This window comes from Nematolebias whitei, chromosome 8 (assembly GCF_014905685.2).
Source record: "Nematolebias whitei isolate Nwh7 chromosome 8, NemWhi1, whole genome shotgun sequence".
Taxonomy (NCBI): Eukaryota; Metazoa; Chordata; class Actinopteri; order Cyprinodontiformes; family Rivulidae; genus Nematolebias; species Nematolebias whitei.
The window spans coordinates 17,963,004-17,978,007 of NC_056505.1; the positions used below are offsets into that span (position 1 = coordinate 17,963,004).

Below are 15,004 nucleotides of genomic sequence, written 5' to 3' on the forward strand. Positions count from 1 at the left end.
GGACTGACTGCAAGCAAGCTCTTAAATGCTGAAATAATTTAGGTGAGGCTGCGTGTGAATAGATGAAATGTTCAAGTAGGATCACATCAATGATTATACTTCCAAATCTTCAGCTGCTTCGGTTAAGAAACACTCATTTCAGCGCAAATATTTGGATGAATTATAATTTCTTAAAGAGCTTGGCATCACCTGCTTCATTTTATGTCACAGTTTTAGACTAAGATCATCTTATAATGAGAATTTTTGAAGATCTTATTTTAATCGGACCTTTAAAATATCCATATGTTCCATCTTATGTGTGATATCACACACTTACATGTTGTGAATGACTGAACAACTACCACAGCAAATCTGAGATCAATACCAGTAAAACTGACAGAGTTAGAGTTAGTCAGGGGTTTTCTACGATCAATCAGCAACGGTGGCCGTTTTAAAATAAACTGACTCCAAAGGTAAATCAGATGCAGATGTACCTCCTTTATTTTATGAATGTTTGATTAGCATTTGTTGAGTAGTTAATGAGATATTTTGCTAAAAAAAAATTAGGGTTTACTCCAGTAGTTAAAGCTGAAGTTTTAAGCAAAAATCTTGTACAATGATGAGCTCCTGAATAATATCTTGTTAATCTTCCTAAGCTACAATTGCACCAAACGTTAAGTTCAAGTTCAAGTAGGTTTTCTTGTCATTCACATCACATGTGGTACATGAGGTGGAACGAAATTGTGTACACATGGTCCCAGTTACATCCAACAATAGCAAAAATACAAAAGAAACAGTATCTAAGAATCTAAAATATAAACTAAGAAATATGCTAAACAATAATAGTGCAAAACAATATCCTGAAAAACAGCAGCACAAACATGAGTCTTTGTGGGTAGATGAGTACGAATGAATACAGCAGCATGAAATAATCAGCAGCATGAGATCAGCAACACATCACCAATCAAAGGGGCATTACAGTATTTTTTTTCTTTTTCACAGTAATAATCCTGGTTAGGGATTTATGAGTCTAGCTTCAGGGTAGAAGCTGTTCCTCAGTCTAGTAGTTCTGCATTTAATGATCTTCAACTTCTGTTATTAAGACCATTTCTGTAAAACTGACTTAAAAAACAACAACAACAAAAAAGAAACAAACAAAAAACATTTTTGCTAACCGATGGACGGAATTGACTTGGATTAGGTAATGTAAAAATTTTAACCAAAGATGCTGTTGATGGCAGTAATCAGAACAAACATGCAAGAAAACATTTTTTTTATGAAAAATTTATATATTCATTTAAAAAGTTTCACCACAGTTCTTTATAGAGTTTCAAAATTACTGACTGTAATAAATGAACTAAAACATCGAGGGAGAATTAGCGTCATATTTCAACAAAATCTTTGGCTCTCTTTTGCATTTTCTCTGTTTGTGCATTTCAATCATCCATGATGTTCAGCCTCCTCGCAGCTATTATCACACATTATAAATTCTGTCTTTCCTCTCCAACCTCATCGTATTTCACAGTTATTTATGCAACTACTAGCGGACTTGAAATCATAGAATTTTGTTACAGATTCTCCTGCAAAACATTTCAAACGTAAATTAATTCCACTTAAAAATCACCGGAGGACACAGCGTGTTCTTTTACTCTGTATAAACCGATCTTTAAGTATCTGTTCAGGATGTTTTTAAAACCAGGTGTATAATAATAATAATAATAATCCACATTCATATTAAACTCATTCATCCATTTACACACCCCATATGCCTGCAGCATCAAAATGAAATAAATAAATACACAATAATGAAATGTATCATTTAATTATTAAAAACATCAAATTAAATCATTAAATACACAAGTAAATTATTTATTTCATGATATAATTATTTATTTAATGATTTATCCAATTATTTAATTTGTCACATTCCACCCTCGTGTGTCATCATGAAGTAATGTTAACTGTCAGTCTCTCTCATCAAACTCAGTGGGCGGGACTAACGCTGAGCATGTGAAATCTAATGTAGCAGCAGGAATGTATCTCTCCACACTATTGTTAACATTTCCCAAGAGTAATAAAATGAATAAGGGCGAATAAGTGAATAAGTGGTCGATTTGTCTTCGCTTGCTGTGAGGAGCAGCCAATCAGGCGGCAAGATTAGAATTAGTCCCGCCCACTGAGTTTGACAAGTGAGGCTGACAGTTAACATAAATTCATGGTGATACTGGAGGGTGGAAGGTGACAAAATGAAATAAATAAATGTATAAATGTACATTTCATTATTTAATTGTGTATTTAATAATTTAATTGTATAGTTAATGAATTAATGATGTATTTAATAATTAAATTATATATTTAATTGTTATGTATGTATTATGTATGTATTTATTTATTTATTTCATTTTGTCACATTCCATCCTCCATACCAGCAGAGCAGTTTGTATTTGACAACCCACCACAGCCGCCCTGTTTAAATGTATATTTCAAGATAATTACATTGTCCCTACATTGCACTCTGTCATGCTCGCTCCATAACAGGAGCATGTTCGTGGCTGCTTACCATAATAAAACATGCACTCACTAAGAAAGTTTAATGATGCTGGTTCGAGCCGCAGCTATCAATCATCCAGTCATGCATTACACAGAAACAAGTTGTGCTGTTACTGTATATCAACCACTGAGGTGCCATCGATCAGAGCCTCACTGTAGCACAAACACGTGCACGTTAAAATATGCACAAGAACACATTTACATCCCTGTATCCCATCTATCACCAGCGTGAAGCACTTCCCATAATGCTTTCTTCACACATGTAAATGACTCACTACATTTAGAGTTAGAGCGCGTTGATTGCTTTTTATTTGTCCAAGGACCTGAATGTGCTCACACTGGATGACTAACTGTGTAATATTGTGGCTTGTTGGCCTGGGAATTAATTCAGCTTTGAGTTTAGTGAGCATGAGCATCATAGGTCCCTCGTAGATGTTTGTGCCTCACAGGGATGTCTCTGAATTCAACATTATTCTGCTTCACTTAGTGCAGTGATTCATATTTGTTGCACTGATGCAGTTAAATCCAGAGAAACTATGCCGAACAGTTCTTTGTCTTAGCATTTTTTTTAATCTTCTGTTTCCTTTTATGAGGACAGTGCAGCCTTAGCTGCATTTTATCCTTGGATGATCACAATAATCTAAAAAAGATTGCAACAGGAAGTAGTTATGAATCATTTTAATAACATTTTAGTGAACATTTTGAATGACCATCATTTATAAACACATATATGTTGTAAATACTTACTTTATAGTAATTTTTCAAAACTTCTGTTATTGTTTTGCAGGTAATATTCATGGTTAAAGTGACAGTTCAGATTCATTGATGTGATTTAATGTTCTGTGGAACGGCTATGGACAATCATTATCTACCTGTTGTAGATGGCTTTTAAGATTACCTCAGTTTAGAGATCTGGGGTTTAATTCTTACCAGATTGACACGTTCACTCAAGAAAGTGTGTTATTTAGAAATGTCTGCGTATTTGCAAGCTTATAAAGCAGCAGCAACTAGATGTAGCTCTTCCTACAGATTATTTTAATATTTCAGCTGACAGCTGTGTAAGGTTTAATAGCATTTATAAAAACAATTTAAAATATTTTAAGACCATTAAGACCCACTTTGGTCTTAGCTGTTTGTAAATCCAGTGAGAATTTCCTTGTTTCACCTACAGTACATAAGGTTGTTAGCTGTTGTGCTAAGATGTTAATCGTTTACAACTTTCCCGTATAATCTACTTTAAAAGATCTCTTTAATATTTCCATTTTTATTGTAACAAAATGCAAATCAACACAAATTAAGGGACTGTTTTTTTAAACCTGGCAGAGTACTTGCTATTTATTTTTCACTGATTAAAAGCAAATAATGCTTATATTAATCACAAATAATCTCAAACCCATCACAGAATTCAGTCAACTCACATTTCCCACATATGTTTGAGATCACATTTCAGACTGAGATTGAAGTGCAGGCTTCCTTTTGCATCCACCATCCATCCTGTAATAGTTGCTTAAACTTTATGCAGTATCACATTACAGAGCATAATGTACACGACTGTCTGTGTTTCCTGATACATGACTGCTTTAATGTCAACGGATGGAGTTGCATTCAAGCTCATTTTCTGGCATCTCAGCATTCTGGGTAAAGGTCGCAGGTCGTTCACGTCTTCCTGGCGACTTGTCCTTGTCCTGCAGAGCTGTATTCGTAACACAAGCTTCTGACTCTGTTGTTCGAACACAAACTGAAAAAAACACACATATACGGTGGAAAGCTTACATATATCCTATGATGTAGGAAGCTAATCAATTATTCATGCAGGACAAGACAGGTTTTTTTCTTACATTTTCTTTCTTTAGATGTTAAATGAACACAGAGACTGTATCACTTACATTTCCTGAAATATATATATTTTTAAAACTTCCTTTCTTGCTTCAATTACTCAATTTCTCTCATTTGTGGGAAACACAAAAAGACTAGTTCCAAAGTGAACCGACGGACATAATGAATGTAAACAGTCATGTGTTTTGCAATGCCTTATGGGAATATAAAACCCCCTTTACTATCCTGCTACTGTCTTTTCCTTTACTCCAGTAATTTCCCACAATGCGTGCTGAGCCGCTCTAACTCACTTTTACAAGACAAGGTCTTTCCTACCTCCGTGGACATCATCCAAAAAAACGTGAATGAAACTGGTTTCATAATGAGTGGGATTTTAATTTGTCGCTCTATAAAATGTCATCATTGTGTGTTTGCGTGTGTATTTGCAGACACTTAAAGAGGCCAGTGAAAATGCCAGGAAGGATTTCCACCGTGAAGCGGAGCTGCTGACCAACCTGCAGCACGAGCACATCGTCACCTTCTATGGAGTCTGTGTGGAGAGCGATCCTCTCATCATGGTGTTCGAGTACATGAAACACGGGGACCTGAACAAGTTCCTCAGGCATGCTTCTCCTCTACTAACTGTCACGAAAATGGCAACACAAACACAGCCATCTGATCAAAACAGAATCACCAACAGCAGTTTGATATTTAAAATATAAATAAATCCACCTCAAGGGTGCAGATCAGTATTCTACATGAAAGCTAAAAACTCAAGTAAGTTAAAAGTTTGTTGTGATCTCTGGCAGGGCTCACGGTCCAGATGCAGTTCTGATGGCAGAGGGCCAGACTACCAGACCTGTGGAGCTGACCCAGTCTCAGATGCTGCACATTGCCCAGCAGATAGCATCTGGTATGGTTTACCTGGCTTCACAGCATTTTGTGCACCGCGACCTGGCCACCAGGTGAGTCACTCTTTATACTATTGCTCATAAAACACCAAACTTTATATGATTAGGTGGGAATATTTTTTAAATGAAAGTTTTTTTTTTTTAATGAACAGCACAAATTCAGTCATAAGGACATGGTCTATTCACACCAAGTTCCAAAGGGATCAGTTTGATAACTAATACAATATCAAGAACATGATTGCTGAAATTTTCAGCAAGAACTGAAGCCTTAAGAGAAATCATTGACCTGAAATACAAATAACATTTAGGACAGATTAGCTGATTACTTCTGATTGAAACATTAAAATATGAATTAATAAAAGTAGTCTTCAATTAAAGAAAGCTTATTGCCTGCTACCTTACATTCCAAGACTTTGCATAATCTGTTTGGATTAGGAGTACTTTTTGGGGGTGATTCTCAGCTTTGACCTCAACAAGTTTTACCTCAGTAGCTGTAAAACTGACTGTTATAGCTGTTTGTGCATCTGCTAAGGTCAGTTAGCTGTGGTGGTCATCCTGAATCAGATCGACTCCAAGAGGTATTCAGTTGTAGATGTACACACAACGATTACTTTCTGAATTCTTTTTTCAAAATCTGATTAATGGTATAAAAACATTTTGTTAACAGACAAACAAAAACCTGCATACACAAACACACGCATTCACATGATCACATAGTGGAAGTCATGTTTCTATTCCAAAGATACATGAATGTATGTCAGTGTAAATGATGAGACCCCAGTTCTGTGAGCCATTTCACCTCTGACAGCAAAAGTTTTTATTTTTATTTCTCTCTTTTACTTAAAGAAACTGTCTGGTTGGTGAGAATCTGCTGGTGAAGATCGGAGACTTTGGCATGTCCAGAGACGTCTACAGCACTGACTACTACAGGGTAGGTGTATGTGTCGACATCTTTTCTGGCCCCTCTTTCACCCCCCTCCCCACCCTGCATCCTGCTGCATGGGTCTTTCTCTGCTCCCCCTTCACCCCTGCATGGGCATGACTGCAGAGTCCATCGGCCCTGCAGCAGAACATGTGCTGTGAAGCGTGAACAAACCAGAATACAGCAAGTTAAACCTGACGCTGCATCAGTCAACATCTTATTGCACATTATGTGTGCACATTAATTAACAGGGAAAAAAAAGAAGCAAATATTTAGTTTACAAACTAAATGTTTATGTGCAAGATAAATGTTTAATTTACAAACTAGGCATTTAACTTGCAGGTTAAATATTTAGTTGGTGAACAAAATCTTTAAGTGTAAATTAAATATTTAAAATCCAAGCCAAGTGTGTCACGAACCAAGGTTTTGGATTCAATATAAGCCAGACACAGGAGTGCAAAAATTAACAGTTTTTATTAATAAGGCTGCTGGTAGCTGCAGAGGGAGGCCTTTAATGCAATGGACAGTGGGGCAATGAAAGTTTGTGGTCCAAAGGGCAATCCAAAAGGGTGATCCGTGAGTCGAGGTCATAGACTGAAGAGGAGGTCGTTACCGTGGTCAGAGAGGCAGAACAGAACCAGATGAGGAGCAGGCAAAAAACTGGAAATCCAGAAGGCAGGCGTGAGGTCAATAATCCAGAGAACAAGGCTTGAGGTCTAGGCATGAAACTATGAGGGCTTGAAAATCAGGGACCATGGAAGGTGTAATAATCTCGCACTGGTGGAGAGGGAAAATGAATCTTATGAAGGGTGCAGAGCAGGTGAACCAGATGAGCTGAACAGGTGAGTGGAATCAGGGCTGATTGCTGTGATAAACTGAGGGGGTGTGGTTTTAGTGAGCAGGCAGAGGTGCAGGTTGACAGGAGATGAGAATAAACATGAACAGAAACTATGACCAGAATGGCAGAAAACATAGCATGTCATGAAGGGGCAGGGAAGTGAGCAGATGGGGGCCAGCGGGGGCCGCTGATCATGACAAAGTGTTTATTTTCAAAACTAAACATTTAATTTCCAAACTCAATATTTGTTTTCCAAGCTAGATATTTATTGTCCAAACTAAATATTTAATTTCCAAACTAAACATTTAATATCTAAGCTAAACATTTAATTCCTATACTAAATATTTAATTTGCTAACTAAATTTTTAGCTCAAACCTAAATACTTATTTACAAAGCTAAGCATTTAATTTCCAAAATAAATATTTACTTTACTAACTAAATATTTAGCTCAGACCTAAATATTTATTTTCCAAACTAAACGTTTAATTTCCAAAATAAATATTCAATTTGCTAACTAAATATTTAACTTGCAAGTTAAATATGTAGTTTGTAAATTAAACATTTAGCTTGGACATAAACATTTAGTTTGTAAACTAAATATTTAGCTTGTAAATTAAATATTTAGTTTGGAACTATTACATTTATAAATGTATGAATGACGTGGTGAAAATATGACTTTGAAAAAAAAAGACTATTATTTTTCTTATGAAAGACTAAATAGACCAAAATATTGCTGTTAATTTTTGACTGTGCAACTTTACAAACGGCACCCCATAATAGACCATTTAAATCCAAAAGTAAATAAATAAATAACTAAACAGCAAAACTTTTATTTTGTTGTTTTGCTTTTTATGTTTTACTCATTTTATTGACCATGTTCTGGATGATTGAGAATCTACACCAGTTTATAAGCAACCTGTGCTTTTTTTTCCACTTCATAGCTTTAATTAAAAGTTTTGAATTTACTACAACATACTGTATTATCTAGACTTTTAACTTTTAATCTTAATTATCTTAATGTGCCTGATCTGACAAATGTTCCCGTAATCTTGCCACATATTTGACTTATTTGTTATATTTTGTGAAATTAACACTAACTAGTTCTACGAAAACATCTCAAACTTCATATGAACTTAAAACAAACATTCCTTCTGTGGCTTATGCATGTTTTTTGTGACATATCTGCACTAAAAACTTTTTTTGCTCCAAAAGAACAGGTCAGTGTGATTCAACCTCCACCTAAAAGCAGCCACCAGAAGTATTGCAAGGCAGGCTAATTTGCAAACAGGGAAGAAGGAATAAATATAGTTCCATTTAGAATCAAAGTGATGATAGAATAGGTTTGTTATGTCTTATAGTGTTGTTCAATGATTTAAAGATACCACAATGCTATAAAAGTGAACAAAGAATGTGTTTGTGTTTATTTTTTGCTGCCATCCAACAATCTGTCACTTTCCCAAAGGACCAAATCCTAATAAACTGTATTGATTGATCGATAGAGACGCTCCATTTTTCCAGCCCCCTCGCCCATCCACTGTGACACACTGACATGACTGACGGTGACGGATAACTCAGAGGAGGCGGGAAGAGGAGGAGACGAGGGAGCAGCAGTCATTCAATGACAAGCAAAATCTCTGTTTGAGAAAACTAATGAACTTTCAACAACCAGAGTCAGTCGTTAAAAAAAGGTTGCGTTTGACGTAAGAGTCTGTAGTTTAGATTGAATGCAGTCCAAGAAATAATAGTTATAGGGGGGAAATAATAGGGTGGGAATTGTATTGTTATTCCACTATTTATCAGTCATCGTTAAAAGGTGAAGGATTAAATACCGTGCTTGCTGTCGTACACGCCGCACCGCCGTATAAGTCACATCAGTCCAAATATGTCTAATAAAGTGGAGTGGGAGTTTGCCCACCCAATCTACATGTGCTTTGTGGACTTGGAGAAGGCATTCAAAGAAGGTGGTTTATTATGGCAAGCCAAGTGTCTCATTAATAGCCACTTTTACCTATTAATGAGACACTTTGCTTGCCATAAAATTCAAGCGCCTTCTAGCGGCTGGAAATGGTAGTGCTCAATATTTTCCATGTCAGAATGAATGAAATCGTCAGATTTCAGCCAAAAATTGGTTTATAAATATGGAAAAAAAGCATAAATAAGTCACTTTGCTGTGTAAGTCTCAGGGCATGCTAATTTATGTAAAAAGGTGTGACTTATACTGCAAAAAGTCTGGTAATGTTACCAAGATATCTTATGAAACAATGGACAAATTAAAATGAATCTTACAAAGGTGTAACCATAGGATGAGCATCTACATCTGACTGACTTTTGGAGTCAACTTGATTCAAGAATGCTGCCACATCTGACTGACCTGAAAAACCTAGAAATTGCTGTAACTAGGTCAGTTTTGCAGATACTGATCTAAAAACTTTTGTTATAGCTGAGACTGATTCCCAACACATATTCTGAAAGTTACCTAATTTGACAAAATATGTTTAAAATTTGGCCATTGACTTAATGGAGTCGGCACAGTGGTTCAGTTGGTAGAACTGTTGCCTCTCAGCGAGAAGGACGCTAGTTCAAATCCCAGCCTGGGACCTTTCTGGGTGGAATTTGTATGTTCTCTCCGTGCATGTGTAGGTTTTCCTCTGGGTACTCCGGTTTACTCCCACAGACCAAAAACATGCATGTTTGTCTGACTGGTAACTCTAAATTGTTCCTAGGTATGAGTGAGAGAGTGAATGGTTGTCCTATTTGTCTATATGTGTACCACACAAAATTTGGCCTCAATATCTGTAACACTGGCTAAGATGTAGCCATTTTTGTATTCACTAATGTTGGTATCTATCTATCTATCTATCTATCTATCTATCTATCTATCTATCTATCTATCTATCTATCTATCTATCTATCTATCTTCTGCATAAATCCAAATCTTTCTCACAAACTGGTTGTTTGTGTCCCATTAAAGTGTGCACAGTTAATATTAGTGGCTTTCTTCAGTACCGTCTCTGTGTGACAGCACACAGCAACCTCTTTGCTCCTCCTCCTTCCTTTCACCCCCTCCTCAATAATGCCAAGTGCTGAGTCTGTAGTCATGGCAACAGGTAACGGTTGAAGGTAGTAGCGGTGAGCCTCAGAGCTGAATCTTTCAGTGCTCAGGAAGAAACATAATCAGAGAACTTCTGCTTAGTATGCTGAGGCAGTCGTGGAGGACTAGAGAGAGAGAGAGAGAGAGAGAGAGAGAGAGAGAGAGAGAGAGAGAAAGGAAGAAACCGAGGCAGGATGGTGACAAAAATGATGTGAGGGGGAGAGAGAGAAAACAGGAATGCCAGACACAGAGAAAGGACAAATAAATAAGGGGTGAGGGGATAACAAAAAATGTGTGGAAGAGTGCAAGAGATGTTCAGCTTTATAAAACATTCTATAAAATAGTCAGCAGGGAACAAATAATACAGGATGGGCAGAGTATCTCTATCAGAGTCTGAGAAAAACAGCAGGAAACGACAATATAAACACACAGAGACCGACAACAACAGCTTGGCAGAGAAAACATGCAGGATGCTGGCTCTGTTTCAGCTCCTCACAGAGGTGTGTGTTCGGTGTGTGTAGGCAGGTGTGTGGAGTGTACAAACCCAGCCACGCTCTTGCGTCAGACGGGAGCAAAGATGAGTCATAAAGGAATTGGAGCTCACCCACCACCTCTCAGTACTAGTGTGCGTGTGTGTATGTGTGCGTGTGTGTGTGTGTGTGTTTGGAAATAGAAGCAGAGGCGATAGAGTGAAGGGGCAGCAGTGACGTCATTGAATCCTGCGTTACACAATGAGCCTGACAGGGAGACAGGATGCATCCAATCAGAACTTCAGGTTTTAGAAGCAGCCATGTTTTTTTCAGCAGGAGTGGGAGTGTGGGTGGGGCTCTGCTCAGTGCACTATGCTCTAGTCATAACTTTCTTCTTAAAGTTATTGCACACCCCAGAGTGGATGATGAAGGTCAAATAACTTTCTACAGTGACATTACATAAAACCACTGGGTGGAGAAGCGTTGCACAATCTCTGTATACCCGTCTCCACTCTGACGTCCTGAGCAGACCCCCCTTAACCTGCTGGTAGAGACCCTGGGGCTACTCGGTCCTGCAGGCCCTTCAACACCCCTTTCCTCATTCCCACACAAATTAACTCTAAAAGTCGCCATTACCTGTCTTACAAACAATACCAGTATGTTATAAAATAATGTTAAGGCAAATCTGCCAGTATATGGCAAAAATAGCAATTTCATAATAATAATGTTTATGTGTTGTCATCATTGCATGTTCCCGTACAATGGAGAAATTGGCTCTCTGCATTTGGCCCATCCACCGCCAGGTGGGGCGGTGGGTGGCTATTGAAGGCACCTGGGTGGCAATTGAGGATGAGGTGTCCTGCTCAGAGACACCATGAGGTGTGCAATGACTGGGGATTGAACTCAGGACCTTCGGGTCTACACCATCTTGGCCCCTTATGTCATTTTGGACTGTGCAACAAACTGTAATTCATATGACACATTTAATCATGAAATGCATTATGTGCAGGCTTATGTCACTTAGCTGCTGTGGTTACCTTGAATTGGGCTGACTACAGAAGTTACCAGATGAACATCCACAAATTACGTTCTGATGTTATTTTGTCAACAGACAAACTTGGTTGACAACAACATGTAATATTAAGATTTTCAGCAAAGACATTGTGCGATTTGTTGTGCTCAATGTGTTGGGAGCACTGGCCAGCTCCAAGTACAATAAATTTCAGCTCAATATCTGCAGAATAGGTTGATTTAGAGCCTTTTGTTATTTTCTAAAGTCAACGGGCTGTAACAGCTTTTGTCCTAAAGTTAATTAAGGGCAAAGTGTCCATAAGTTTATTAGAAAATTTTGATCCATTCAATATTTTCTGAAATTCTCAGTAAAATCTCAAAGTCACTACTGCTCCACCAAAATTTAGTCCAGTAATAGCAATTTGTGTTTACTTTTGTTCATCTTTATTTGGGTTAACTTCAAAAGTGAATCAGCTGCAGGTACCAACTCACTGATTACATTCTTCAAATTTCATTAAAACAAGTTTAGCCAGTTGCAAGATACAGTATTTTGTTAGTTGTAGTTGGACTCTACTTGTCACAAGGGATGTGTACCAAGAGGAATGGACTGAAGGATCACAGACTCAGAATAAAAAAGTGATTTATTTGACACTGAATATTAATGCAGTCTGTGTACAGGTGTACACACTGGAAATCCCTGGAAGAGAAGGGGACATGGTCAGAGACTTAAAAGAGGTGGATTAATATTTCAGCTCAGTTCCTTTTGGTCTTAGGGAGTTGGTTAAAAAAAAAAAAAAAAAAAAAAAACTTGATTGTCTATTGTTGTTTTTGTTATCCACTGTTGTCATCACTCTTTGTTAAAATCCAGGTCTCTTGTAAATGAGTCCTCGTGGCTCAGTGGGACTAACCTGTTTAAATAAAGGTTAAAAGAATGGTAGAAAGACAGCACCGAGAAGAGGTTGTTGGAATCCAAAATCCAGGAGGTTCACCAAGGGTGCTCTGGTGGAGCGTAGAGGCAGGTGACAGGAAGGTGGAGCAACTGGAGAGGCCCCACGGAGGAGAGCTCTTTACTCACAGGTAGGTCAAGGGTCATGGACAATCAGTTATGTGCAGGACAGGAGGTGCAGGAAACCAGGTTCTGTCAGAGCATGAGGAGAACACAAAGTAAGATTAACAAACCAGGAGCTGTTCACTAGGAGGCCGCGAGCACGAGTACCATGAGGTAGTGATGCTCCAGCACTGGATGAAGCACATCTGCAGTCTCATAGTGCTGGAGGTAATTAGTGGAATGACTGTCAGCTGTGACGCCTCTGGGACCAGGAACCTGTAGGAGGAAGCTGGAAAGCCTACACTACTCTCTTCAAGACTTTTCAGTGTTCCTAACAACACTTGTGTGTTTTGCTTGTTCATTATTTGATTTGCTCAGTTTGTGTTTATGTCTGCTGAAAACAGTCTCGTGCCCTCAGTAGACTGTAGACCAAATAGTGGTATTTTCTTTGTTTCAGAACAGAGGGTTTTGTTTTCACAGTGCATGTTTGGGTTGCTTTTAGATAAATGTGCACCCGGTGTCAGTTCAGCAGGTAAGCTTCTGTCCAGCTACCTCACCATGAAAGCCTCACTTGATGGGAGTTCAGCACTGAGGATTATTTTGCCGGGAGGTTTTCTCATCTTCACAGAGACACTCTGAATATATGAATGATATGTAGAGTCAGCTAGCTTGTTGGTTCCATTCAGAAAGATTTTGAAACATAATCAAAGGTAACAAAACGAGAGAGAGAAATTATAGGTCGTTTGAAACTTTCCTCTAGTACTGCAGCCTTCAAGGTAATGTTTTTTGTTTCCATAGCAACATAGAAGCTGTCTGTGTAGCAAAGAGCAGGTGGGGTCATTCACAAAAGACCCTCCCACATTACATCTCGTAATGCTTCAACGGATGTGGTTGCCATGGATACCACATCCATCAGGAAGAAACAAAACAATCTTACGTCCTTCTTCTATTTTTTTTTTTTTTAATCTCCTTTTTTAGCTCTACCTGGAACTGCAGACAGACATCTGGCTGGCATGATGCATATTTATGAGACACTGAGGTAGAGGGACAGCCAGGTGGGCTGAGAGATGATGAAAGAAGATGGTACAGAGAGGAAGAGATGAGGGAGAGGAGAAAAAAAGCAAAAGCACACAACAATAGAAACTGGCAGACGGTAGAAAACAGACAATGATCAGTGAGGTGTCCTCGCAAGTGTTTGGTCTTTAGACTGCTCAAGAGTAAACACAGCTTTCTCAGTATTTCATTCTGCCTCTTCCCCAAAGACCAAAACATTTAAACTGCAGTTTTTTCCTGCTTTTATGGTTTCTTTTCTAGTTTTCTCTTTATTTCAGTCTTGTTGCTGCTTTCATGGTGAGGTGGCCCTTCAAATCTTTCCTTGTTGTCTAAACGAAGACACCACTGAAAAACACGTGGTTAACAAGCAGAGAAACAAGAACTGTAGCTCATCAGTTCAAACACCCAATATTAATATTTCAGAGCATGAAAGAAATGATCAGCTATGATGGATAAAACAAAAAAGACTAATGGATCTGAGCAGGTACAGGAGCATCAGTTAGCTGACAAAAGCCTATCAGTAAAGCAGAATATAGTCATTTACCCGTCCAAAAGAAACTACAAGATAACACAACGTCACTGCTAATTATTTTAGTAATATTTGTATTTCTGCAGACGGCAGGGTGACACAGCTGATGTAGTTGCTGCCTCTCAGTAAGGAGGTTGCCAGATCAAATCTTGGCTGGGGACCTATCTGGGTGGAGTTTGCATATTCTCTCTGTGCACGTGGGGATTTTCTCAACTTTGGTTTCCTCCCACACACCAAAAACATGCATGTTAGGTTAATTGGTAACTCTAAATTGCCCCCAGGTGTGAGTGAGAGAGTAAATGGTTGTTTGCTTCATTTGTTTCTGTGATATGGGCACCAGTGACACGCTTGACCAAATAAGTAGTGGTGAAAAATAATATATTAATGGATGTGTGTGGGTGTGTGTGTGTATATATATATATATATATATACAGTATATATCACACACACACACATATACACCATATTTTCCAGCGTATAAGTCACAGTTTTTTTTGCATAGATTTGTCAGTCCTGCGACTTGTACGCCAAAGCGACTTATATAAGTTTTTTTTCATAATGCAACTTTTGACTGACGCTTTAAATTTCTAAGACCTGCAACAGCAAGTCATCCCATATGCGTTTGCTTTACTCAGCTGGTGCAGGCAGAGGATTGCTGGAGAGCTACCAGCTCTGGATACAATGGATGGATGATGGATGTATGGATGGATGGATGGATGGATGGAGGAAGGATAGATGAATGGATGGATGGATAGATGGATGGATGGATGGATGGATGGATGGATG

General features: G+C 38.2%; 1 protein-coding gene across 1 annotated transcript in view; it reads left to right on the forward strand.

Annotated features, from left to right (window-relative positions):
• Nucleotides 1-6,297, forward strand: part of ntrk2a (neurotrophic tyrosine kinase, receptor, type 2a) — a 90,930-nt gene extending 84,633 nt beyond the window's left edge. Inside the window, exons 15-17 of the mRNA XM_037680069.1 lie at nt 4,794-4,966; nt 5,154-5,309; nt 6,102-6,297. Of these exons, the coding sequence (XP_037535997.1) occupies nt 4,794-4,966; nt 5,154-5,309; nt 6,102-6,297 (525 nt within the window). The remainder of the gene's footprint in view (nt 1-4,793; nt 4,967-5,153; nt 5,310-6,101) is intronic.
• Nucleotides 6,298-15,004: the final 8,707 nt, after the last annotated feature.